The following is a 26,962-nucleotide window of genomic DNA, read 5'->3' on the forward strand; positions in this document are numbered from 1 at the left end:
AGTACCATTAATCATTTCACGTCTGCTCAAGTTTAAAAGGTTGCGGGAAATGCCTGCACATGAAAAATATTCCGTAAGTGGAGTTGGGACAGCAGGGCCAGCTGAGCTGGGAGGGCTGCACAGCTGCAGGGACTGCGCCACAGCTGGCAGTGCGTGAGCAATACGTCCCCTGCAGGAAAACTGCACCTATGAAACAATGGGATGAATTTTGTTTCCGTTTCACAAAATTGTATTGATTAGTTGTTTATGCGCAAATTATGGCCTTCTTCTCCCTCATTCAGATTATAGTGTTATTTATAAATAAATTCATTCAGATGGGAGTTTGAAAATTACAGCAAAACAGCTTACTGAGGAAAATGAATATGTGGAAAATATTTTCATGTACATTACATGAAACAACATTAAAACACATAAACACAAAAATGAATGTGAGATAAGCTTAAGCACCTCTTTTTTGTTCTTTTCCCACTATTGACTCATTTTATTCTTCTGCAATGCGTGGCCAAAAAGACCTTTCTTTTCCTTGTGCTTACTGCTTTTATCAGAATTCCTCTTGAAAATGGTCTGTAAAACTCTCCAGTGGTAATTCACCAAAATAAAAATATGTAAACTGAAGAGCTCAGGGTGTTTTAAACCTTAATATTTACCTGTGACAGCATACCTGAATGGCATTGTCTGTGTCTGATTTAGATTGGATGTGAATTATATCACCATCATCAAATGTACTGCTAGTTTTTTCTACGGAGCAATTATTAAACATTGCTGTTATTATTCATGAGGAAGTGCATATTTTCAGCTCTCTGATGTACAGCTGTACACTTACCAACTTCTCTACAGCAGGACCTGCTTTCCCATAGGAATAGCAATGGTGTCAGTATGGCAAACATCCATTTTATTTCCAGTGGCTGCATTTTCTGTTGTGGCTTTTTTTTTCCTCCCATGAAGTTATGTATGATGTAAGGTTTAGCAAGTCCTTGTCAAAACTTGTAATTATTAAGAAAAGCAATAGATGTCAAAATACTACCTAAGCACTGTTATGAATACATAAAATGCCACTATGAAATATTTATAATAAGGTGACCCTTTCTGTAAACTGTTTACTTTTCACGCATTGTTTTGTATAAGCTTTAAAAAGGGCATGGTTTGTTGCTCAAATAAAACCAGTCAGGAGATTTTTTGAGTTCAAAATACATCTGAATTGAATAGCATTCTTACTTTTCATTTTAATTCTCCTAATATTTACTCCCGCTGTTCTTTTTTTTTATTATTACTCCATTTGGGGGTTTTTGTTGTTTTGGTTTATTTTGTTTTGTTTTGGTTTGGTTTGGTTTGGTTTTTTTTGCAGATTTTTCTCTTTAATCTTTACACAATTGCTCTAAATAATGAACAGTGAGTAAACTTCTCAGTGAGAAGGAAACTTCTCAAGGAAATTTCTAAAAAAGTAGCAAACTCCAGCATGTGCAGTCAGTATCACTTCTGGTAACTCATATAGGGATATGACCATGTATGTTAACATTTAGAATGTTACTGCTTTGCTGTCAACTGCAATAATCCTTTGGTCTGTAACAAGCAGCGTAATGTATGATATAATCATTACTAAGTTTTTTTAAAAGTGCCTCCATGGGATTATAAGTACAATTTACAAAATATTTGCAATATCACAACAGAATATCAATGTCACTGATGTATCACAATGTATTAAATACTACCCTGCTAAAATATCCTGCATGGTGTTTAAAGGATGGATTGAAAAATATTTTCATAACTAACTCAGTACAGTGGAGAAACAAACATATAATGGAACGTAGTCCTGTATACCTTTTTATATAAATGGATGTATTGATGCAAGGATGGCATGCTTATACCTTGCAAAGGAAACCTGAGCTGCAGCACTTGAACCTTCCTAGGATGCTGAATTTTGCTCCCCTCGCACTTTGTTAGCTTAAAGATGCACAAGCCAAGGCTTCTTCCTCTCTTGCCTCATTTATGAGGCAAAGCAGAAGCTCTCCCAGTGCTAGTTATCCTCTTTGACCTCATGATCTGAGGTCTAGGAGATCAGCTGAAAGCTTCAGTGATTCACAGTATTTATTTGTTTGTGCTGAAGTGTTTTGCTGTATCTGTCTGAAAAAATATTCTACTGTTTTGTTTTGTTTTGTTTTGTTTTTCTCCATGATTAGCTGTATGCACTACAGAGAAGAAAAGCATACAGAGAAAAGTTTTAGGTAGTTCTCCTCAGGCGCATACAACATTTCACCTGCATTATTTGGTGTTTTGGTGTCTTTGCAAGAATATTTCATATGTTTAATTCTGTGAGTACACTACAAGTATTAACATGAAAACTTCCAATTCTACTCTAAAGTTTACAAAAGAGATGGTATTTTATTCTAAATCCTTGCTTACTTTTGAATATGAAGAATATACTGGAAGTTTGGTTTACTACATATCTGTATGCTCAGAGTAATTGTGGTTATATGAGCTGTATGAAAAATGCAGATGGCGATACAATGGAGTGGTTCACATAGTTTCAGTACCCTTTAGGAATGTCAATTTAACATCATCCAAGATGCAGCCAGACAAATATATACATATATATGCCAGCTCTGAATTTGGAATTTTTCTCTACCAGCTATGTGACTAATAATTTGAAAGAACAGAAGAGTTGGCTGTTTGATTGATAAGGCTTGTATTTTGAAAGTAATGCAGGACAGTAATTTCATTCATGTTCACATTCCTTGAACTGGCTACTGGACTGGTACCAATTGCTATTGCCAAAACAATTGTCAGACATTTTAGTTGTGTCAATAAAAACAGGTTCCATTTAGGACAAATTTTCAAAGAATAAATATTGACTGTTTCTCCGTTTGAGCACAGACACCTGATTTTCTGCCCCACTTACAACAGCAAAGATACGCTGTGGTCCTACTGCCTACTCTGCAGTAGTGCCTTAAAATCCATCATACTCCCCAGACTTTAAAAAGTGTAAGAGTGGAAGAATTTCAAAATTCCATGAGAGACCAGGTGTTTGTCAAGCTCATTTCACAGATCTTTAATTCATGGATACCGTTAAGCAAATGCATAGAAGACATTCTTATCCTCATTGGACCTGCTTAAATGGTTCAAAAATAGACTACTTTTTGATAAAATGATAATGTAATGTATTAGTAATAACTTTTTATAAAGTGAACACTAAAGAATGTCCAAACTGGATGACACAGAAGAATTTTACCAACACTATCGTTTAAGATTCAATGAAATGTGCTGACAAGTATGAAGTCACTAGCTTTAAAAGGAATCTGCTGATTCATTGTTAAGCTTCCATTAGCAAAGACTGCTAGATTTATGTGCATTATTCCTCCAGCAATAACTGTTTTGAATTTATTCCATTTAGTGTTTTCAGTTGTCTTTCTTCTCATCAAACAACTCAACCAAAAATACACAACAAATCACATTAATTAAAATAAATCTATCTGACTGTTAAAGTGGTCTTTCAGAATGACAGGTTGCACTACTTTTGCCCAGGTTCAAAGAGGTTCCTCACCGCAATGGTGAAAGGAAAAGAGGAAAACACCCACCTACCTTGGTGGTAGCATTCATCTGGGATGCCTGCACAAGTTCCTGGGCAGGGAGACCACACAGACAGATGTTATACATGTATAATAAACCAGAGAATGAAGCAGAGAGCCCTCACAGCAATTAATTGTTTTGTATGATTCAGCAATGTCAACTGATGCACTTCACGGTTTGTTGGTGGGGTGAGGAAGATGGGGAATTAATTGATGGTAACAAGTTTAGTATGGGTTTCCTGTTCTAAAGACTGGTTTAAAACATTAATATAAAGATCTTTTTTCTTTCAGGTGGGAAATGAAAGAAGGAGCAGATCTTGAAGATGAGGAGAAAGTTATGGTGGAACACTTAAAAAATGTTTATCTGACACAGAGCACTCCTACCTCAGAGGATAAAGAAGAATAATTACCTTGACAGGTTTCGGGTAGCACCTTTTTCTGAATTCAATACGATTAACTTAATGGCTTAGTTTTAACTGACAGGAGAAGAAATCTCAGGAATATATATATTGAGTAGGAGTTTTAAACTAAAGTATGTTCCCCTGTTATTGTCTAGTCACCCCATCCAAGTGGCAATTGTTAACACATGCATAAGGCAAGCAACAATATATGAAAATGTCAATGTCACAAAACAAGGAGGGTGTATCTTGATACGGTGGAGACAAAAACCTGAATGACAAATCAGAAACTGCTTTAAAGTTATAAAACTCACAGTGGCATCTAAAAATAATGCAACTTTGGATAAGTTCTAAGCAAATGCTGGTGATATGTTGGCATCTACCATCTGGAGTCAAGTCAGCCTGCCCTGGGCCAGGGCTGGGGAAGAGTTCAAGGACCATTTCTCTCTTCTGGTGGTTGTGTTCTGCTTATTGCTGGCAGTAAACCATGTGAAGTGTGAGAAAGGATGGGCACAGGCCACAGTAATGCAGTCTCTGATGAGATGTCCTGCACAGATACACCTTGTCATTATTCCCAAGAAAAAAGGCACCAGATTGATTGCCTTCACAAAGTCCTGACTACCCAGTTGGTTGTGGCTTCAAAGGTAGTGAAACCCACTGGCAACATTTAAAGTTTTCAGATTATTTTTTTATTTTAAAAATTATTCTCAGGCAGAGAGTAACGAACTATCTTAACAGCGAACTGAGTAAATAATGCAGAATTCAATATTTATTTCTGATTAATATAGTAAAATTTTATTTTCAAAGTAAGCCCTGTTGGATACTGAGATTCCCTACATACATTTTTTTCTGTTTTCAGTTAAGTTCTTGGTTATGGATTAAAAATGGCTGTTGGGTACGACAAGTGGCTGTTGTGACAATAATTTTTGTATTGAAATGGCAGTCAACATTTCCTCAGTTTTATAAAAATAATGTCATTTTTCTATTTTTTTTCTTACGCTGGAATTCCAAGGTAATGAATTCCTCTGCCTGCTGACAGATTCTGGCAAGATCTTGGAAAGGCTGTAATCTGACCTGCAGCTTTTCCTATTCCCAGTGCATCTTCTCACAGATACTACAGTGGACATAAATCAGAGCAGTTGAATAGGAAGGGAGACACTTTTTGCTCCCTGAGATCTCAGCAGGACCATGGGTAATCCTAACATTAATGCTGCCATGCTGTCTAATCTGAAATGCAGTTTTTCCTTCTCTTTTTCTAATAATGTATATAAAATACTGGACCATTTGAAATGAAAATGGAGACTACTGCATCTTACAAATCTCCAAAGATCTTGCTACAGCACTGCATCAACAAAAGGAATGCGTGGCACTGGTACTTCAAAAATGCTAAAGAATAAAATAGGCTTTTTATCTAGCAGTGATATAGTCATTTCAGAACATAAAGAAGTAATGAAGTGTAAAAACAATTTTTTCTTTGCTTTGAAGATTAGTTGTGGTTTTAAGACTTAAAGCTCGGGAACAGGAATTGCCTGTTGAGGAATGTGCAGTATTCTGACACCAGGTATACATGCTCTAAGCCATACTAATACTGTGTAAGTACGTGGAAGTTGGAGTCAAACTATTTTTTCTTTTTGTATCAAAATCTAATGAACATAATTAACTTTTTAGATAGTTATATAATTAAATTTCTATGTGGTGGAACTTACTGAAATACTTTTTGTGAAAAAGCTCTGCTTCTAGGAAACATTTATTCTAAATAGGATCAACTTTGTAAGTGAAATAAGCTAAACGTTAATAAAAACACTCACGCTGAAATAGGAATGTCCATGTGGGGAGTTATTCCAAGATGATTATGATGCTTTAAATTCACAACACACCTGGTTTTAGAATAATCTATAAACAGTCATGTTTAAAAAAAAAAAAAATCATTATGCCCCTTCCTCCCTTTTCTCCCAGCCAAGCTAATTCAGCAGTAACCCAGTGGGTAGTACTATTACAATACTTTCTTCCCTAGCAGTAGTGTATTTATACTCCTTACCAGTGCAGAACTAGCAAGCTAGAATAACTGCCTTGACTAAACACTGAATCATTGCACAATATTTTATTTGGACATTTTCCTTATCCATATTTATACATACATGTATCTGTGGCTTCTAGAGTCTCTGAATGCAAGGCAGTGTACATTTGAACTTGTTCCTCAGTGACAAATAGCAGGGTTTGCTTTGTTTGCAATGTACTGATCCCATTAACTGACCTTCAGGGTATGAAAGAAATATCATCTTGGCAACATCACTTATGCTGGTGATACTTTTGTAACATTTGTACTTCTTCAAAGAAATTACAGTAATAATAGGAACTGAACAACTAAGATTGCTAAACATATCATTAATTTATCAAGACTGCTTACTTTAAACTTAAACCCTTAACTGAAGAAAAATTAAAGACGTTTGGAGGAGCTGATTATTTTTACATTGTAAGCTGTGTAAAAGTAGGAGTACTTCTGTAACAGATTGCTGCATTCCTTAGCTTTTTTAATAAAATAATGGCTCTATATTCTTAAATAAAAAAAAATTACAAATAATAAAAAAGTTATTTTGATTCAAAAAATTGATGTAAGGCTACTTTCATTCTGGAGAGTGGTGTGTTCATACTGCTGAAATATTTTGCTTTTGTACTTTTTGTACAGGCTCTTTCTCGGTGCTTGCTGAACCTAAGAATGTCTCATTTACATTCAGTCTTAACAAATTAAGGCAATGATGGTCAGATTTGAAGACTGCAATGTTGGCCCTGTGTTGCATAACCAGTGCAATCTGACAATGTGAAATGCTCCTGAAAAGAGGGCCAAAAATAAGGAAAAAAGTCTGTTCTGTACAATAGAAATTTCTGGATGGACAAAACTTGGCCTTATTGGCTCAGCTGAGCTAGGTTGAAAGGAGATTATTATACCTACAGAAATGAATTGGATCAGATAGCACAACACAGGTAATTAAGCATTATAATTAGTGCTGACACCTAACTCTCATTTAACATTCTTGTATGCTAAGCAGTCTTTCTTAACAGCAGCTCTGAGACTTCATGGCAAAGACTGTTTCTACTATGTTTGTTCAGTGTCCTGTTCAGGATGCTCCAAACCTTAACATCTTGCTACTTCTCAAAGGTGGTCAACAAAATTAGTAACAGGTCAAAGCTGAGATAGCACTGACAGTAGCAAACTCTAGGAAGACTGATGAGAAGGAGAGATTTTTGGAAAATTAAAAACATTAAGACATAGTCCTGCCTTCTAATGACTGCTGTCATGACAGTTTCCCATAGACAGTGCTTTATTCTGGCAGCAGGGTTTTGAAAACACCCCAGGCAACAAAGTCATGTGTTCTAGAAATATGTTCTACTTCATCTCTACATCCTTCCAGCAGAGCAAGGTAGGCATGAGGCCTGGCTTCTTCCAATTAGTCTCCTCATACAGATATATTCCATTTTCTTCTCAGATAGGTGTTTTTAGCAAAATACTAACAAATCTCGTCTACATGACAATATCAATTATAATCTGATATAAGATTATTTCATGGAACGCCTCAAAAATATGTGCAATCATTTTTAGAGAAAGACAGTATTCCAACTTCCACAGCAATAGTTGAAAGTCTGTGAACATAGACCTATTACCTTGTTATGCTTGAAATGAGAGAGTAACTTGGTGGTAACGGGAGGAATTTTAAGCAAGCATATGGATCTTGAGTAGGTCCTGGCTGCTGGGAGCTGTTTCCCTGTACTAGCCATCTGTGTGGCAATCAGTGGCATAAGTGGAAGCAGCAGCTCTAAAGCAGATAAGTGTTAAGGCCTGGGAAGTAGGCCTTTTGCTTTTTCCTCTATCACTGGACTGCAAAACTTGGGAAACAGACTAAACTGACCGATGTTAGAAGGCAATGGTTATGGGAAAAACATACAAGGTTCTGAGCAATTTGGGTGTCAGCAAGCGTCTTGTAATAACCACCAGTAGAAAGCTTCATAAGAACCAGATTCCTCATCACTACCTTTCTCCCTAGCAAAAGCATTTGAGAACAGGTAGTTAGCTATGATTACAGCAAGTGAAACAGTTCTACAATGCTGACAAAAACCATGCTGAAAAGCATGGAAACACGCAAACAATTACCTGTCCTTTCCTGTTCTTTCCTGCAAAAGAATTTCTGTAGCAACATTCTCAGGAAGAGCTGTAAATTGCCAATTATTAATGGTATAAATTAGTCATCTGAATTAAGGTTTTATATAGACAGCTATCCCTGGCTGACAGGAAGCCAATTTGCACCAGCTAGTGCAAATTTGGTAACTACCAGGTTGTACCCTTTAGATCCATGACAACTTGAGCTGCTAGTAGGCTAGTAGCAACCATCTCTGAGCGTCATAATATCATCTAGATCAGAAAAGACATTCAAGGTCACCAAGTCCAAACATCAACCTCACTTTCAAAATCCCAACACTAAAACCCTTTATGACACATCCACACATGTCTTAAACACTTCCAGCTGAACATGATATTCCAGATGCATGCTCACCAGAGCAGATGCAGCCCAGGGTGCCTTTTTGGGCACTTGGGGACATCGCTGGCTCATTTTCAACTTACTGTCAACCAGCACCTACCTCCAGTTCCTTTTTCTGCCAGGCAAGGTTCCAGCCACTCTTCCCCAAGACTATAGCATTGCATTGGGTTGCTATGACCCAAATGCAGGACCTGGCACACAGCTGTGTTCAACAGTGTGTGACTGACTGTCCATCAGTCCAGCCTATCCAGATCCTCTGCAAACCCTCCTACCCTCAAGCCCATCAGCCTATCACAGCAAATAATTTACAATACTGAGTAGATCTTTTATAACATTTCCTACTGAAAATCGTGAATATAATGATCACATTTAGCAGGTATGATCTTTTCCAGTGAGTAGCTCAAAGAGCAGTGCTTGATCTGCCATGAAAACTTCATGTTTCAAATTTGATTCACAGTGGAGACGTGCAGCAACAGCACATAACGTTGTTTTATTTTAAAAATCTACCATTTTAGAAAAATACCTCTTCAGCTCTCTCTCTCTCTATATATAGTTAAAATCACTGTTGGAGATCTAGCTTTCACTCACAGAATATAACTTCTGCTTTATAGTTACCAATGGACCCAAGTGTGTTCTTTAAGAAAATTGTTAATGACTTGATCATAATACATACTTTGTCCATATATGAATTCACTAGAGAATAGAAATTTGGCTACATATGCAATTCAGGGAAATTTGTAACTACTTAATATCTAAGTAACTTGCTTTTTCATAATAAACATAATCTGTTTCTCATATGCAAAAATATATATATATATATATTTACTTTTAAACATTTAGTCACCATAAAAAAACAACTTCTTCATGCATCATCTTCACCCTGTTTTGTTTTTCACCTCAATATTGTCTTTCAAGTTGGAAAACTTAGTGGTTAATGCTTGTTATAACTGAGAATCATGGAATCATAGAATCGTTTGAGCTGGAAGAGACCACTAAAAGTCACCTAGTCCAAGCATCCTGCAATGAACAGGGATACCTACAGCTTGATCATGTTGGTCAGAGACCCATCCAGCCTGACTTTGAGTTCCAGTTCCTCACCTTATTTTAAAAACCTTCTTCCTTATAACCAATATAAATCTCCCCTCTTTTTATTGAAACCATTTCCCCTTCTGTCACAGCAGATCCTGCTAAAGAGTCTGTCCCCTTCCTTCTTATAGTTTCCGTCAGATACTGAAAGGCTGCTCTCAGGTCTCCTCACAGCCTTCTCATCTCCAGGCTGAACAGCCCCAGCTCCCTCAGCCTATCCTCATAGGGAAAGTGTTCCATCCCTTGAGTCATTTTTGTGGTCCTCCAACAGGTCTGTGTCTCTCCTATACTGATGACTCCCCATCTGGATGCAGTACTCCAGGTGAGGTCTCACCAGCGCAGAGTAGAGAGGCTGGGTCACCTCCCTGTTATAGAATGTAGGTACATATGGCACTTTTATACATGGACAAGTCACTCATTTTCTAGATTAACTGTCATAGAGAATTAAAGGAGCATAGGTTCTATCCAGGTACTTATTTGAGGTTTAGGTCTGCTCCTAGTGTTCCTCCTATTCCTAGTAGTTCACATGCATTTTGTAGTATCTATGCTTTTCCACTGTTCTAAGCCGCAATTACCTGGAATAATGAAAGCTATCTGTCCATGGTTTGTGAGGATTGTATGTTTGTTTGTTTGTTTGAACTAGAACTAATGTATCCTGCCCTAGGTTTTCTGTCCTTTAAATTCACATAAATTAAACTCTAAATTAAACTTTAATTTACATTTGGAAATCCATAATTAGTCTGTTTTCCCAGCTGTCTAACACCTATCTTCATGAAGTTTATGCCTGATATTGAGACTTAGAGAACCAACGATTTAATAAACATAAAATTCAAACCAGCCACCTGCAACATTACCATACAACAAATGCAGTAGTAATTTTAATTTGGAATTTCATTTCTCTGTATATTCCAGAAACAGCACCTGTATGGAATTGTTTGCTTGTGTTCTGCACACTTCATAGGTATCTTCAATGCTATTTAATAAACATGACTTAAATGGGTTTTACTATGTAGATTAAGATTATTCTTTCCCTCTTGAGTATGAAATGAAGACTTGGGTGGAAAGAGGATGAATCAGCAGTTGATGTATGGGCTAGCAAAGAGATTGCTTTCTACAGTAAGCCAGATGTGGCTTTGGGAATTAAATAATCTTGGCAGAAATCCTGGGTGCAGGTATGTATTAACTTCAGGAAATTTATGTCTCAACATGTGCTCAGCAAGTGTTTCTTTAGAGACAGATGGATCAAATACCTTCAAACAACAACAGTTCTCCAGATTCTAGCTCCCCTGCTCCAGTCAAAGTTCCCAAATTTCATACATGCCCAACACTTTTTTCATGGACAGTTTAACCAAGGTAGTAGCATTAAGGTAACTTAAACATAGTGCATGAATCATCAGGGCTCCTCTTCTTTCAAACGTAAGCAGAATGAAGTTGACTTATTTCTAACATCTATCCAGGATCCTGCTCAACTTTATTGAGAAACACTACTTCTACCAGCACTTACTGTCAAAGCACAGATACTTCCAAGGTAGACAGTTAGAGGATGTTTTAATTTTTAATGTTTTGAAAACTACTGTGTAGTTTTGGTACAGTTCTTGGATTTGTGTATGAAAACAATCTGTTCCATGATCCCTTCCTTTTCCTATTCTTCTCTCCCTTTCCCTTCCCTTCCCATCCTCCAGTTTTGGCTAAGATGTCAGTTTTACAACAGCTCCTGCTGGCTCCTGAAGGGTATGACCACACCATACTTAGCATACTTTATGAAACGTACAGAAAGAGACTGTCTCAGAAAGCATAGGGTGTGTACACAGAAGATAGCAGTCAGCAGTGAGACATTTTAGTTAAAGCTTTTTCATTGTACCCTACATTCCTTGACATTTGAGCTGACCTCCAGTCCCAGAAGCATGAAGGTGAGATCTATTTAATTGTTTTATAAGAGTTGGTGCGTTTTTGTTTAGAGAGCAGGAGAGGAAGAGGAGGAGATTGTTTGTTTATTATGAATATATATTGTTATGTTAGTTCAACTGCCTTTGTTGCTATTTTGTTTTTTTTTCAATATGGGCTGATGATTGGTCGATACATGATGGTTACAATCTGCTGAAGCAGTGTGGTCATTAATAAAATCACTGTTAGTTATAGCAATAGAAGTACTTGTGAGTTTAGTCTTCGTAAAAAGTGCCTATTGTGCCAATATGCAGTATATGAACTAATTCAGTCTAGATAGCTCTACTAAAATGGTCTATTATTAACATGATTTATGAGTTCAGTTTTGTCATATCTCTCCCTGATAACCTGAGTATTCCTTCTATGAATTGAGAGCAACAGAAGAATGTAAAGTGCTGTGATACACTAATGCTAATAGTGAGATTTTTAGGGATCTCATTTCTTCTGACTTGAGTGTAAAAAGGTACACTTATGCTACATAACAGAAAAGGTACATGTATTTTCTTTTCTACATTATGTGTAGACAAACTGTTTAGATGACAGTTGTACAATTTTTTTAAAAAAAGTTATATAATACCCTGGAGCAGTCATCTGCTCTGACATGCATAATTTATTTTAAAACCATTTGTGGAGTAACAGGATTGATAGTTTGGAGCAGAAAAATTATAGGCAAGCTAAGCACCTTGCAAAAATAAATCATGCAATCATATATTGAGATGTAATATTTCAGTATTCAAAGTACAATTAAATTGTTTGCACATGTAACAACAGTGAAATAACTTTGCAAGCTTTAAACCACAAGCCCATATATCTACAGAGTAAATATCAGAACACAAAGTGCTTTCAAGAGACTTGCTTTAAGTCTTTGTTTCATTCCACCAAAAGCTTTCATATCAGCCTGGCAGTTTTTTGAACAACTATGTATGGGACCAAAGAACTAGGAGTGGGAACTTGAAATATAGATCACATATCCTTAATCGTTATAGCAAATGCAAAAGCAGTAAGTGAAGAAAGACATAACAGACTGTAACAACTCTCGAGAACATATAATGAAGAATAAGAGTGAATGTCACGACAGATTTATGTATGTTTGAGTTTTCACAAAAACTGCTGAAGACAAATTTGAGAGTATTTGTGTATCATACTTCTGGCACAATAGCAGGAACCAAAATAATTTATCCAGGAATAAGACATAGAAACAGATTCAGGGTGTAAACAACAAGCAGAATAAGAATTTACACTTAAAGAAAGAGAACTTTCTGGCCAAAAGGAAGAGATGTTTTCAGCCTTGCAGAGCACTCAAGAACAATGTTTTTTTTTCATGAGTTTTCAGTATGTCACAGTATTTTTGTCAAGTTTCTAATTTAATTCTTGTGAAAAGTGTTTCTCAAAAGATAACGCCTCGTATTTCTGAGGAAAATTAACATATTTTTATTTTTCTTTATTTGTGTATTATATATGGTACACAAAAAGCCCATTCCATCAATTTCAGACCTTAAGAATGAATGAATAGAAAATAAAAAGCGTATTACAAAGAGATATTTTTTTCTTCTTTTCTCTTGGACTTAGTTTCAGGAGGAATTATCATATAGAATAACTTTTCCCCAGAAAAAAAGAAAAAAAACTTCCTATTCTTAAATGCAACAACTAGATTTATTTTTTCCTGAACCTCAGAAATAGCAGCTGTTGCTGACAAAAAAAAGTTCAATTTTTCATATTACAAAATGGTATCTTTTCCAGATCTGTAGTCTTGACAGGAGCTGGGCTGAAGCTGCTGGTGGTGAGGCCTCCTCTGCAAAGACACTGCTTGTTTTCAAACAGTATGCTGTGATTTTCGCAGTGCGTGTGTCAGTAGGTGGTCACTACAACAGAGCAGAGATACAACGTGATTCTCCACTCCCTTGATACCCTTTATATCTTTTCGTCCTAGCAAAGAATTCCTAAACTGGATCATATTCTTCGATTCCAGGATTCAGGTCAAAGGTCAAGTGGTATAAACAGACCACTTCAGATTTATTGAAGATGTAAATCAAGCCCATTTAAAATAAGAGATCAGTCTTGGGTGCTCCTCCTGCTAATCATGCTTGTGAGGTTTATAGTGCTCTTAACCTACAATTCTCTCACAGAGAAGTGAAGACATTAATACCTACCATTATGAGATGCTGAAAGACGAAATGTAGGTATGTCCATGGTGTTCTACCAGCACTGAACCACGGGAGGATTTAACAATTGCTTAAGAATGTTGCATTGAAGGTTAGCTATTAAAATCAGACATCCTACTTGCCACAATCATCTATCAGCTGCTTCTAAAATCCTGCCCACCTTCTGTGTGTCATCTGGAGGCGATAAAGTCTTAATTGTGAGCGGGTGGTATAAAAAAAATAGAAAAAAAAAGACAAGGCACCTTCTGTCATTCCAAATTTCTTGTCCTATCTTGCTTTACGTTTCGGTGTCTTTGTACCAGCTGGAGTTTTAAAACAGCTTTTAAAAGGCAAAAAATATAAATAAAGTTAATGGAAACATGTAAAAATCTATGACAACAAAGAACATACCATAAAGAATGCACTGCAGAGAATGTGAAGAAAAATACTGCATTTTTCAGGTTTATCTCTTTTATGCTTTGATTTGCCTCATGTCAGTTTCAAATAATTCCTAGTTTCCCTTGGTATATATTATGAAATTTCCTTTTTGTCTGTTTATTATGCTTTGATATTTATCACCTCAAGAGGTTCTTCCCAGCTTCTGCTGAGCTACAGTATCGAACAGCAGAAATTCACGTTTTGGGGTTCAAAGTGTTTTCATTCATAATATTTTCATTCAGGTTTTCTATTCAACTTCTTGAGTTGATGAGACTTGACATTTTTTTTCAGCCACTTGAAATAAGCCTTGTTAAAGCAGTATTTATGTTACTGTAATAAGAACTGTCTTCAGACCATGATCACTTGTCATAGACACTACAAATATTTGGTTCCCCTGGTGTGCTCCTCTTTAGATATGATGATGAAGCCTTAAAATAACTTATCCCATGTTCAATACAATTCTTTTGAGTCACGTTTTTGCCTCGTTTTTTTTAAATGTATTTTCCTGACAGCACTGAAAATTTCATGTTCTGTTATGCAGAGTGCAGCCCTCTGTGAAAATAGTAATTTTCATCTCATCTGAAGACAGACGTTCACAGAGCCACTCACCCATGCCTGTGTCTCCTTTATCACTTGGCCAGCCTGCTCATTTCACCTTCCCAATGCATCCAGGCCCCTTGCTTCCAAGTCATTATTAGTTTAGGGACTTTTCTCTAGGTCTTGTTCCTGAGCTTGTTTTTTTTTTTTCTTCTGCGCTGTTTTCAGTGCAGTGTCACTGCTATTTCATATGACTAGTAGCTGACACTTTTTCTCTTTGAAACTCCCTCTCTTGCTTTCAAATTCGATTTCCTAATTGTTTCATGGGTAAGGAATACAGTCTCTGTCCTTTGTTTTATTATTTATATTTTAGAAGGGAAAAGTACAGGCATGGCACAGAAAGGACTCCTCTAGGGATCAAATCCAGGTGAACATATGACAGACATATAGTTCATACCAGAAAAACAGAAAAATGCCTCTCTGCTTCAGATCTGTGACAATCTCATTCTTGGCTTAGCTTCCATGGCAAAACACAGAAATCAGGTCTCAAGAAGTCTTCAAATTATCACAATGCTCCTAAGAAAGAACTCTTTCTTCCTCATTTACTCTAACTGATGAGTTTATAGCAAAGGTTTACTGTTCTTTCGGTTACCAATTTTGTACTTTATATTGTTACATTTCAGCTCATTTATGTCATTCTAGTCAAGATCATTATTCATAGTATCTTTCAGCTTAGTGTCATCTTCAAATTTCATGGGTGCGTATCAAATTCTTGTCTTTATCTCATTAGTGAGTATATTGTACTTATTATGTCCAAAAACTCATCCCAGTCCCTGAGGAGTGCTCCTACTCATTTATCTCCTACCTGAAAAGTGCCTTTAAGCTTAGGCTTTTGCTGCCTCCTGGTATGGAGAAGATTATTCTGGGAGCTACTGAGAAATCTGAATCACAGTACAGTCACTGGCCATAGCCAACACCACTTCAGAGAAAGTTCTGCTTAAGTAATTTAACCTTCTTTTAAGACAAAGCTACCAATCTAATTAACCATTGGACATGATCATTAGAGGGTGAAACTTAGTATCCCCCCAGTATCTGCATAAATTTCAGTAGATGGCAGTAATTTGACCAGATCAGGAAAGCTTTTCACAGAAACATATAGGAACACAAAATAGCTGAGTTTGGAAGGCACCTCTGTGATACCTGGCAATAAATTCAGAGTCTGCAGCAATTAATTCAGGTTCTTCAGCAAACTCACATTCTGTATATAGTTGTTTTATCCCAGATAAGCAGGACATCTGGAGCCTAAAAGCAAAGTCTCAACATTCCATAAGCTGTGGGGAGATATACTGTACTCTGCTAGAGCTGATAATATAGGCACCATAACAAGGTGAAGAGATAATTAGAAACTTAGTCAGCAGCTGATTTTACATAAAAGATTTCTTGACCAAATATGGGACCTGAGCTACTTAGCACACAACTTTTTGGCTGGACAGCATCTCCCAGTGGAACCCTATGACCACCAATGACCGCTTGCAAGAACCCCCTATTAACGCAGTGCATGTGTACTATTAGATTTTAATATGTATAGCAATTCTCAGAATAGATAGGCACTTCATGGAAATTGTACAAATATTCATATTTGTTGGAGGTATATAATCTATGTGCTTCAGCTCATGTGCATGCACGCTAGGAGCGATCCCTCATGCACCCAGTACTGCAATAAAGTAATGACAAATTTCTAACCTGTCCTTCAGGTTGGCAAGTTTCATTCCTGGATTTTGGTGGCAAGACCATCTCCAAGACTGGTGACTCCATTAGATGGCAGAAGGAATATTTCATACTGTATTATAGAATCACAGTATCATAGAATCATTTGAGTAGGAAGAGACCATTAAAGGTCATCTAGTCCAATTCCCCTGCATTGAACACCTAAAGCTCCATCAGGTGCTCAGAGCCCCATCCAGTCTGGCCTTGAGTATGTCCAGCAATGGGATTTCCACCAGCTCTCTGGGTAACCTGTGCCAATCTCTCACCACCTTGACTGTAAAAACCTTCTTCCTTACATACAATATAAATAATCTCTCTTTTAGTTTGAAATCACTTCTCCTTAGTCATGGTTTTATGATTTTTTTTGTTTTTGTTTTTGTTTTTGTTATCAGCACTTCACATAACATCATGTACTACACTGGGAGGTCATACTGCAGTTCTGTAGACTGTTGATAGTTTCGGGTATACATTTCTCAGAAGAAAAGAAGAACTACATCTCACTCAAGACTTGCTGTTCTGTTTCTGTTTTCTGTTTAGCGTGAAAGATAAAACTGCCCACGAGTCACAACATTGCCCCATTCTTTTACTGCTCATCTCTGAGGTGTGTGCTCCCTAGCTGTCTCACCTTCAGCATTAGCGTAAGGCCTTCAGTTTTGGAGACTCATTTTATCTGATTTACTAGCTTCAATTCCAACTATATTGTATTATATTGTGTTAATTTTCATTTCAATATCATATTTAGTAAATTAGTCTTCTCCCTCAGCTCACTGCCACTGTTTTGCTCTTAGAACAATCTCCCTACCTTTTACCTTTTCCCCCCTCTCCTGGGATGTGGATCCATGGGTTCCCCTTCCCCATTTAGTCACAGAACCAGGCTGAACTGACCCCAAACCACTGACATCCTTGTCCTATCCCAGCAGACCCTGCCAAAGAGCCTGTCCCCTTCCTTCTTGCAGTCCCCATTTCAGCGCTGAAAGGCTGCTCTCAGGTCTCCCTGGAGCTTTCTCCAGCCTGAACAACCCCAGCTCTCTCAGCCTGAATCACAGAATGGCCCGGGTTGAAAAGGACCACAACGATCATGGAGTTTCAACCCCCTGCTATGTGCAGGGTCACCAACCACTAAACCAGGCTGCCCAAAGCCACATCCAGCCTGGCCTTGAATGCCTCCAGGGATGGGGCATCCACAACCTCCTTGGGCAGCCTGTTCCCGTGTGTCACCACCCTCTTTGTGAGAAACTTCACCCTAATATCTAACCTAATAGGCCTGGGGTAGCAAGGTAGAGAGGGGTACCTGGCTTAGCCACACCAAGGGTGCTGGAAATGCCTAGTGGTTATCCATGATCCCTGAGGGTCCCTTTCAACTCGAGATATTCTGTGGCCCTATATCTGTAGCGTGGAAGAATATGCGGAAAGGCCCAAGCACAGGGCATTTACTTAACTCCACGCCACAGTTCGCGCTTAAAGGCGGCGGGATGGAACGCAAAGAGCCTCCTGCAGGGCACACCCCACACCCGCCCGACGCTCAGACCCCCCCCAGACCCCCGCTGCCGCTCCACTTCCGCCTTTCCCGCCGCGCCCCCTGGTGCTGACGTCACGGCGCGCAGATGCCGGAAGCGGAGCGGGAAGGAGGTGCGGAGCGGGCGGCGCGCGCGGCGGTGGTAGCGCGCACCTCCCGCTGACGGCGCCGCGCCTGCCCCGCCCCGCCCCGCCAGAGACGGGCGCCAGGTACGTGCTGCGGCCCGGCCCCGGGGGCGGGAGGGGGCGCGAGCGGCCTCGGCCCCGCCGACGCCGGCCTCACGGGGCCGCCACGCCGACGGGAGGATTGGGCCCCTGTCTAACGCGTGGGCCGCCGGGCCTGGGCTGCCGGACCGCCGCGCGGTGGAGGGCGGGAGCGGCCGCGGCGGTCGGGCTGCCCGTACTTCCATGGCGCGGCGTGCGGCCGTGGGACGCCGCTGGCAGCGGGCGGGTGCAGCACCCGCCCCGAGCAGCCCGGGTACGCTGCTCAGCCGGCCCGCCGCTACCGGGCTGGTCCCCGGGAGCGGGCTGCGGCAGCCCGGAACGGGCCCTTGCCACGCCGCACGGGGCGTGTTTTTGTCCAGAATGCACGATCATAACCGTTACTGCAAGCTTCTGGTATTTGGTGCTCTCCCTCTTTACAGCAGCTTTCTGTCGTTCCTTTTGCAAGTTTTCCTTGCAGTCACCAACTGGAGGAAGTCCCCAGGTGAACTCATGTCTTCGGACCTACTGCAAAGCCAGGTGCAAGTGGTCACTGCCGCTCAGGGCTTTGCTCTCCTGGCAATGTGAGGCTGAGAACTTCTTTCTGGATGGAGGTTTCATAGAGTTGGCTGAGCACCTTGGGAACCTTCATCAAGTCTTTGTCATTTCTGAGTTGTACAGACTTTTCCATACTTGGCACTGGCAAGGCCGCCCCTCAAAGACTGTGTGCAGTTTTGGGCCCCTCACTAAAAGAAAGACATTGACACCCTGGAGCGTGTTCAGAGAAAGGCAGAGAAGCTGTGAGGGGTCTTACGGGGAGTGGCTGAGGGAGCTGAGATTGTTCAGCATGGGGAAGAGGAGGCTCAGGGGAGACCTCATTGCCATTTCCAGTGACCTGACAGGAGTTTATGATGCGGTGGACGTTGGCCTATTCTCCAGGGTAGTGGTGATAGGATGGGATGGAATGGCCTCGAGTTGCTCCAGGAGAGATTTGGGTTGGATATTTGAAAAACTTTCTTCACTGAAGGAGTAGTGGTGCAGTGGCACAGGCTGCCCAGGGAGGTGGTGGAGTCACCATCCCTGGAGATGTTCAAGAAACTTGTGGTTATGGCGCTGAGGGATGTGGTCAGTGGGCATGGTGAAGTTGGGTTGGGGATGAACTAAATGATCTTTTCCAACCTTTATGACTATGAAACTTAGGGTAGTTATTATTTTAAAAGATCACCGTTGCTAAGTTTTGGTTTGTCAGTTAGGTAACTCAGAGTTTGTTGTTACAAAAGATGTGCTGTTACACATCTCAACAAATGCATACAGTACCTGTTGAAATGTTGGCTTCCCTCCTTGCCTTTCTTAACTCCTCCTTAATTAACTCTTAACCACAGTGCTGCATGGGCCCAGCTGCTCAGTCCCACATAAGCCAAATGGACGTCCTCAAAAAGAGCAGCATAAACCTTACTGCATTTCCCTGAAATGTTTTTGGATAAGGAGGTATGTTTGAGTAAACACCTAAAAGGCCTTGGGCACAATGCACTTGGTTGGTGAGATATGTGTTAGAAAAACAAGAGCAGCTGGAAGATGGCTCAGTGTCACTGATCTCAACTGCGCAGTGATTTGGTAACACAGAATAATACTGCTAGAGAAGGGTTGTGTCAGTATTTGCCCTCACAATAAGAGAAAGGTGGAGACCTTGTACTCACTAATGTTTTCTTGCAGCTCTTGATAAGAGTGTAAGCAAAAGAGGATGCAACTTGTGCTACCCACAGCAAAACTGTCTGATTGTGTTTGTTAGAGAAAGCCAGGAGAATATTACAATTAAGTATTCTGTAATCATGTAAGAGAAGGTTAATATGCTGTAATGTACAGTGAAAATCGTAGCTTTACGACTCTGGTGGTCTGTTGGGCAGCCTGGGGCAATACTGCTGCAGTTACCCAGTGGCAGCAGTATGTCCCCTTGTCCCCCCTTGCTCCCTGACGTGCCCCTGCCCTAACACAGTGGGTTAACATGGGTGTGATATTTATAGTGCTTATCTGGCCTGACACTTTCTGTCTGAAGTAGGTTAGCAGGTGCTGGTAGGCTTAGGAACAAGATGAAAACTTCCAGCAGGCCAGCGGTACCAAGCAGCTGGAGGCAGATGGACATCATCGTTTCAGAAGCAAAGTGCATGCTGCGAGTGCTGGCTGCCTTACTGAAATACCTTTAATTATTGCAGCTTTCTCACCAGAGTCTGGGTTTTGCCTTTTTTCTTCAGATTGTCTTTTCAGTGGTTGTGGCCAATTAGGACTATATGTTAATCTGTTAGTTGACTCTTTACTGGGCTTTCTTTTGTCTCATAGTTAGCTAATGTTTGGGAAAGCTGCTTCTTCTAATTACTCAGTAGGGTGTTATGTTTTGGGCTTTCAATCTTTAAGTTCACAACCTATGTAGTTTTGTGTTGCTTTTTTTTTTTTACCCTTGAAGACACAGCTCCGAGGTTTTGGAGGTTTTGTCCATTCTGGTCTCTATAGAAAAAGTTCTGAATACGAATCTATTGCTGGTACTTTGAATTTGACCCGCTGTTCCTTTGGCGAGCAATGTGCTGTGGTGACTGTGGGTTTTTTTTTTACGTTTACAATAGATTCCTGGAATTCTTTGAAGTAAAGTATGCATGCAAAGGATGAATGCATATCTTTTAAATTTTTTTTTCCACTCATTGAAACAAATAGTTTAGCAGTGGGCATGAAGACATCTGCTTACAAAACTTAATGCTGCCCTATGATTTTTATTCCATCTTTCGAGAGGTGTTTCTCTTTGTAACTGTGATTGTATGTATTTCTACATAGTTTTTAGATCAGTTTCACAGATTTGTACTCGGTGAGATTCTTGCAGTAGAATTTAATCTGTTGAAAATGGTTATCTTGCATGGATGTTTTTCAGTGTTTTAAAGCAGTGTGGTTAGAATGTGCATCATATATATTGATATGATTTTTATTTTTATTTTTTTATTTTATTTTACTTTTTTGATGGAGTGAAGAAGGTCAGGAAGCAAATCTAGCAAACACAGAACTTCACAAATAAAATGCTGCTTTCCAGTTGCATCTGCTTGCTCTCAAGCACTGTTGGGTGCCTTCATCTTGGAGGATGTAGGAGGGGCTGGGAGAAGGAAGAAGAGTGGTGTCCTGCTTTATGGGCTGGTGCTGTTGTTATATCACTGCTTCTACTCTTGTTGCACTGTCCTGGAGAGGATTTCAGCCATATTAAGGTCCTGCTTGTTGAAACCTCGGTACTACTACGAATATTCTCTTGAGCTGGTATCCAGCAGAGAGAAAATGCACTACGTAGAGCTGATCAAGCTAATTTTAGGTGCATCTGCTCTGTAGTCACTTTGGTTTCTAAGTCTTTCAGCTTCCTGTTGCCCAGCAGATATAGAAAGGGAGCAGTCTGTGTTAACCCTACTGTATTGACATTTTAATGTTGTAATTTGTGATTTTTAATACTTACATGAAGTAAGTATTCTCTCAAAAATTCTATTATTACACAAATCAATGTATATTTACTACTGGAGTAAATTTAGGAAACTTTTCTGTTAGCAAATAGGGGGGCTCTTTTCTGACTGGCAAAGGAAAAAAAATACTTCTTTGTCATATCTGTAGAAGGAGAAATGCAGGTTCCAGTTGAAGTTGTCTATGCACATAGTCACTTGGACTGCAGATAAGCAATTCTTGCATTGACTGAAAGCAGGCCCGTACCTGAAGCACCAGCAATACTAAATGTTAAAGTGCTTATTTCTTGATGCTTGTTTGTTTAAGATCCATCACATTACACTGTTAGAGTTTTTGCATGTTTTTTGTTGTTTATCATCAGTTGTTCATAGGAAGTTTTTCTGTTTACTGCTAATTTCAAGCTTGAGCTAAAAAGTTGTGTGGTTTTTTTGACAAAATACAAGACGTTTTTAACTGTTTTGAAATAAATCTTGATTATTCTTAACTACTCCTAGGCATGTAGATAAGAAATCTGAAATTTAATAAGTAGCTTTGGAAATTGTGAATGATTCCCTAAGAAGGCTTGTCTGGATTTGTCTGTATATAAGCTTCATAAATTTGCCATTTTCTGTTTACAATTAAATGTTCTCAGATATTTCGTTTTGAATTCTCTGGACTTTTCAGCTGCACTGTGTTATTCTGCTTACATACGGAGCTTTCTTCATGTCATCTTTATGCATGACAAAAGCTGCTGATGGGACATAGGAGAAATGGGTTCTCGTGTTTTTCTTGTTGCTTGAAGGTTTGGGTTTTTTGGGGGGAAGGGTTGTCTTAGGAAGAAGGCATAGTAGACATCATTCTTGTTTTATTTCTGATATATGCTAGAAGCTAGCAGTTCTGTTGTACTTTGCAACTGTCATATAACCTCTGTGCTGGAAGGAAAACTATCCTGTTTTTTTTTAAGTAATGACTGCTTGTCTGAGAAGATGGACAGGATGATTCTGATTGACTGTGTTGTCAGTGTACCAGGTACACTCCAAGCTGGCTTGAATGTTATGTCGAAGATCAAATGCAACAGATAACGTGGTTGTAGCTTCTCTCAAACTTCTGTGAGCCTGGATTCACAAAGACTTGAAATTCACATTTGAGTAAATATCATATTTATGTATTGCACCATTAGCATATATTCCATGCAAATCTCAGTCTTCCTGTTTAACTGAGAATGGTGCGAAGCCATATTCATTCTTTGCTTTTTTTTCTTCCTTGTCCTGAGTATAGGCAAACATATTTGGCAGCATCTAGCTTTTTGTTTGTTTGTTTCCAACAATAAGCCTGTAATTCATCCTGCTTCCGGAACATACTTGTTGGTATTGATTAAGAGGATCAGATTTAAGTAGAAACCGTCACCATAGTTAAAAACAAAACTGGAGATATTTTTTTAAAACAGATGTATATTAACAGGAAGATTTGGCAGTGAAAGGGATACTGGAGACCTGCACTGTACATAGGTTGCTCTGAAAGTAATGCTAGCTCTTTATTTCTAGGGAAACTACAACAGATATAAAGAGCACATTAACACTATTTGATAGAGCAAGTTTTCAGCTATAAAATGCTGTTTTGCAACAGTCACTACCACTAGCTTTGCATTTTCGCCAGCAATAAACTAGACTCTGCATGCTGTGCTCATGAAAATCTGCATCAGCAGAGGTGACCCACTGTTTCACAACTGCTATGACAGTGCTGTAGCTAGGAAGATGCACTGTGCCTGTGCACTCCATCTTTCATTGGCCCAAACAAATGGATGTCAAAAGGCACCGAATCCAGACTATATGGTGGGTGTGGTAGGATGATCCAGCCAAGATGGACAGTAAGTTCCACCTCCACCATCTTAAAGCTGGTGTGGGGCCAGAGGTTACTGTGCTGCAAGAGAAATGTTGTCTTTTTCTGTGACCTGCCTCTGGAAGTTTGAGGCTTCTGCTTTGTCGGTGTTGCATCTCATCACTGGCAATGATGCGATCCAGGAACCTGACACCTTCAGCCTCATATTGGTTCAAGTCCTGACAAACTTGCATATAGTGTACTTTCTGTTCCTCTGTGAACATCTGTGGGACTCACCTGGATCAAACTTTGGAATATTCGGATGTTGCCTCTATCCAACACATTTGAAGCTGATGTTCATCTCCCAACTTCTGAGACCATATTAATGTAGCTGTCCACATCCAGCCAGCGAGAAAGGTTTTAGAGCAAGTAGAGACATCAAAATCAACAAAGCTGTTTGTATTGCGGACTCATATTTGATACACTGTAGTCAGTGAGTCAAGAAATAATGGAGGCATTTTCTTATTTTAATTTAAATGCTTACATTTAGGAGCAAGAAAATTTGAAATTTAAAAGGAATTACTGATTACCAAAGTGATAGCATCTTTTTTGTTGGTTTTTTTTTTGTTTGTTTGTTTGTTTTGTTTTTCTTTTTGCTTTGGCTGTCTGTGCTTTCTACTTGCCCATGTTCAAACCAGCTTAAAAAGTTGTCATAGAGCAGTTACAATTTCCTGCCATTTTCTGTCCCCCTCCCTCAGTTTTACCAGATAATGAACTGAATCTGGAAGTTGATAATTGAAAGAAGAAAAAAAAAGGAGGGGATAAAAAGAAATAAAGGAAGTTTTCACTCTGAACAGCTCCCTGTTCTGGTTTTTACTCAGATCTGATTCCCTGAGTTGGCTCATGGTGCATTGCTACAAACAGTTCTGTCAGCACAGTTGAGGTGGTAGCATGGGTAGGGGGTGGGACTGCTTAAGTCGTTTTGCAAAAATGTGTTTGGGAATATGGACCTTTGATTCTGAGTCCTGGGGGCAGGAACTGTCTTTGTTCTGCATTTGTTCTCTGTGACACAGTGGGGTACTTGTTATGTCCAGATGAAGTCGAACACAGCTTTCTCTTGGGTTGGATTTAACATTTCTCAGCATAAGAAGTTGTCCTCAATTTTTTTTTTAGAAATTTTAAACGTGTTCTGATAATGGCAGCATGAGAGCTCCAGGTTATGTCACTTGGTCTTAAGTCCACTGTGATAACGAAACTTTATTTCCAGCAAGATGCAGCAGATGTGTAACCATCATGCCATGTGAGATTTCAAATCTTCAGCTAGCATCCTTGCTTGTGCTTTATATCTTAAGATGTAATTTCTAGTTGTCAGCAACTTAGAAATAGACACAGACATCTTCGGCTTACAGTGCCATGTGATCCCCATGTTCATTCTGACTAAATAGGTTGTGTACCTTGCATTACATTCATGTGAATCGTGCCACCAACTTCACTAATATCAGACATGTAGAATGTACATTCCTGAAAGACTGCGTTAACATTGTTACCTTCCCAACATCGTTGTGGATTTCCTTTTCTTTTAATACTTTGTTATGGTTATTCTGTTTTCCTTGTTTTTCTTTCTACTAAATATTTGAGTAGTGAGAAAAACTAGGGTAAGTCCTTAAGGAGCAACTGTGAGAGGACCAAAGCAAAATAACAAGAAGTTTGAACCACTGCCTGTGTGGGTACTTGGTCCAGGGAGGGGAACCTGGGAGGCACGGAGTTATGCTGAGATGGGAAGTCCAGTTCCTTAATGATACCAACCTGCATTTTATTGCTGTGAGAGAGAAAACATCAGTACCTGGTTGGTATTATAGGGAAACTAAGTTTTTCAAAGCTAGCATTCCTCTGAGAAGCTCAGATTTTGCTGTCTTAGCAATGACCACAGGAAACATTTGAAATAACATTTTGTTTGGAAAAATTCTTGACGACTGTTATCTTCAGAGAGTACTATTAACAGGAGTATAAGAAAGCTTGATGCATACGTCAGGGTTAAAGCATCTAGCTTTCTATAAGAGGATTGTGGTGTGGATAACTTAGTATTTTTGTTTCTTTGCTTGTTCTAAACTTCACTTTTCATTGCAATGCAGAATAACAGATAAACTGCAGTGTTTTACTTCATGGGCAAGAGTGGTCTGTGAGTATAGTTAAGCATAGGGATGGCGCCCAAAGATGTTATGGAATTGTTATCCTTGACAACATTCAGAACTTTGATGGAGAAGTGCCTAAGCATCCTGTTCTAGTAAGTCTTGCCTTCAGTAGGCAAGCTGACCTCGAAGGGTCCCTTCCCAGGTGTGTGGTTGTGTGGTATGGAGCCTCTGTGCTTTGAGTAGCAAATCTGGCAAGGTCTACTTTTGGGTAAGGGGAGACATCCAGTTCAGTTTCAGTATGTAAAAATCTACAGTGGTTCTACCAGTACTACACCTGTTCTGCCCTTTTAGTTGTTTGGACTAGTGCAGCAGCAACATGGAACAACCAAGAGTTGTTCCTCCACAGGCTTGGCGTGAGAGTCACCAGTGGAAGTGGGCAGCAGGGAGCTGGGTCTCTGGAAAACCCCTGGGGGCTTTCATATTCCCCTGTTCCTTCTGCAGCATGAATGATACTAGTTGGTGGGACTGATCAGGAGGAGGTTTGGAACAAGTTCTTAAGTTGGCCATATCTCTGTGTAAGCTCTTGACGTGAAAGGGCAAATGAGGATAGCTTAGGCGGGAAGGGAATGGATTGATAGCTGGAGCTCTCAGGGTGAACTAAGGCCAAGTAGGACTGGGAACTTATGTGAAAAACAGAAGAGAATGGTTGAAAGGCAGTAAAATATGGGGGAGGATGAACTGAGTATGGTGGAAACATTATTCTTGAAGCTTGACAGAGGGAAGGTTGAATGAGAAACTAAATAGCTATGTACCAAGTGAGCATCTGCATTCTGTGTGCTCAAAGAGACAGAAATGCAAAAAAAAAAAAAAAAAAAAGTGACTGCCTTCACTTTTCTAATGACTTGGATGATAATGACAGAAAGAGTACATTTATTACTTTAGAGAGAGTAGCAGACCAAGTTCTGTGAAGAGTAACTTCAGAATTTCAAATGGCTTAGAGAAATTAGAAAAACAACATGGAAGAAATAATACAGTAGGAAAGAACAAATGTGAAGGAGCATGCTTAGGCTAGATAGTTCCCTCTGTAAGTGCTAAATAGCAATAATTACAGATAAAATAATTTTTGATTTTAGGTGATTCATAGTATGAACATGAGTCAGTAACATTATGCTGTTGCAAAAAGGTAATCATTCTGGGGTATTTGGTTAAAAGTTACGTATTTGAAAATGTCATGATAATTTCATTCTTCTACACATTGCTTGTACTTGGTCAGTATGAGGTATCACAATTAAGGAGTTTAAGCCTGTGGGAGAGTCTTTTAATGGAAAATACATGAATTCTTTAGACTACGGGGGACTAAGAAAGACATGATTACAGTCTGCAAGCACGGAAAAGGTTGCTAAAGGACGTATGCAAAGAGCATAGATTTCC

The 26,962-nt window shown here is 39.3% G+C and overlaps 2 protein-coding genes and 1 long non-coding RNA gene across 8 annotated transcripts in view; 2 read left to right on the forward strand and 1 right to left on the reverse strand.

Annotated features, from left to right (window-relative positions):
- KIAA0825 (uncharacterized protein KIAA0825 homolog) overlaps positions 1-5,782 on the forward strand; it is a 231,048-nt gene extending 225,266 nt beyond the window's left edge. For both annotated transcript variants that reach the window (XM_015280546.4, XM_015280548.3), the window contains exon 20: positions 3,855-5,782. In XM_015280546.4, coding sequence (XP_015136032.3) covers positions 3,855-3,969 — 115 coding nt within the window. In that variant the 3' untranslated portion in view covers positions 3,970-5,782. The remainder of the gene's footprint in view (positions 1-3,854) is intronic.
- A 6,322-nt stretch (positions 5,783-12,104) lies between these two features.
- On the reverse strand, positions 12,105-18,031 carry LOC121108265. The gene is made up of 3 exons (XR_005842675.2): positions 16,383-18,031; positions 13,928-14,004; positions 12,105-13,385 (listed from the first exon to the last, which is right to left on the reverse strand). It is a non-coding gene; the product is annotated as an uncharacterized LOC121108265 (long non-coding RNA).
- Positions 18,022-26,962, forward strand: part of FAM172A (family with sequence similarity 172 member A) — a 263,961-nt gene continuing 255,020 nt past the window's right edge. For 4 of the 5 annotated variants that reach the window (XR_006932328.1, XR_006932329.1, NM_001006574.2 and 1 more), the window contains exon 1: positions 18,022-18,131. The gene's annotated coding sequence lies outside the window, so the exon portion shown is untranslated. Of the gene's footprint in view, positions 19,611-26,962 lie in introns of all 5 variants that reach the window. The other variant, XM_040655503.2, reaches the window with a different exon arrangement.

The sequence above is a fragment of the Gallus gallus genome, chromosome Z, assembly GCF_016699485.2.
Source record: "Gallus gallus isolate bGalGal1 chromosome Z, bGalGal1.mat.broiler.GRCg7b, whole genome shotgun sequence".
NCBI classification, from domain to species: domain Eukaryota; kingdom Metazoa; phylum Chordata; class Aves; order Galliformes; family Phasianidae; genus Gallus; species Gallus gallus.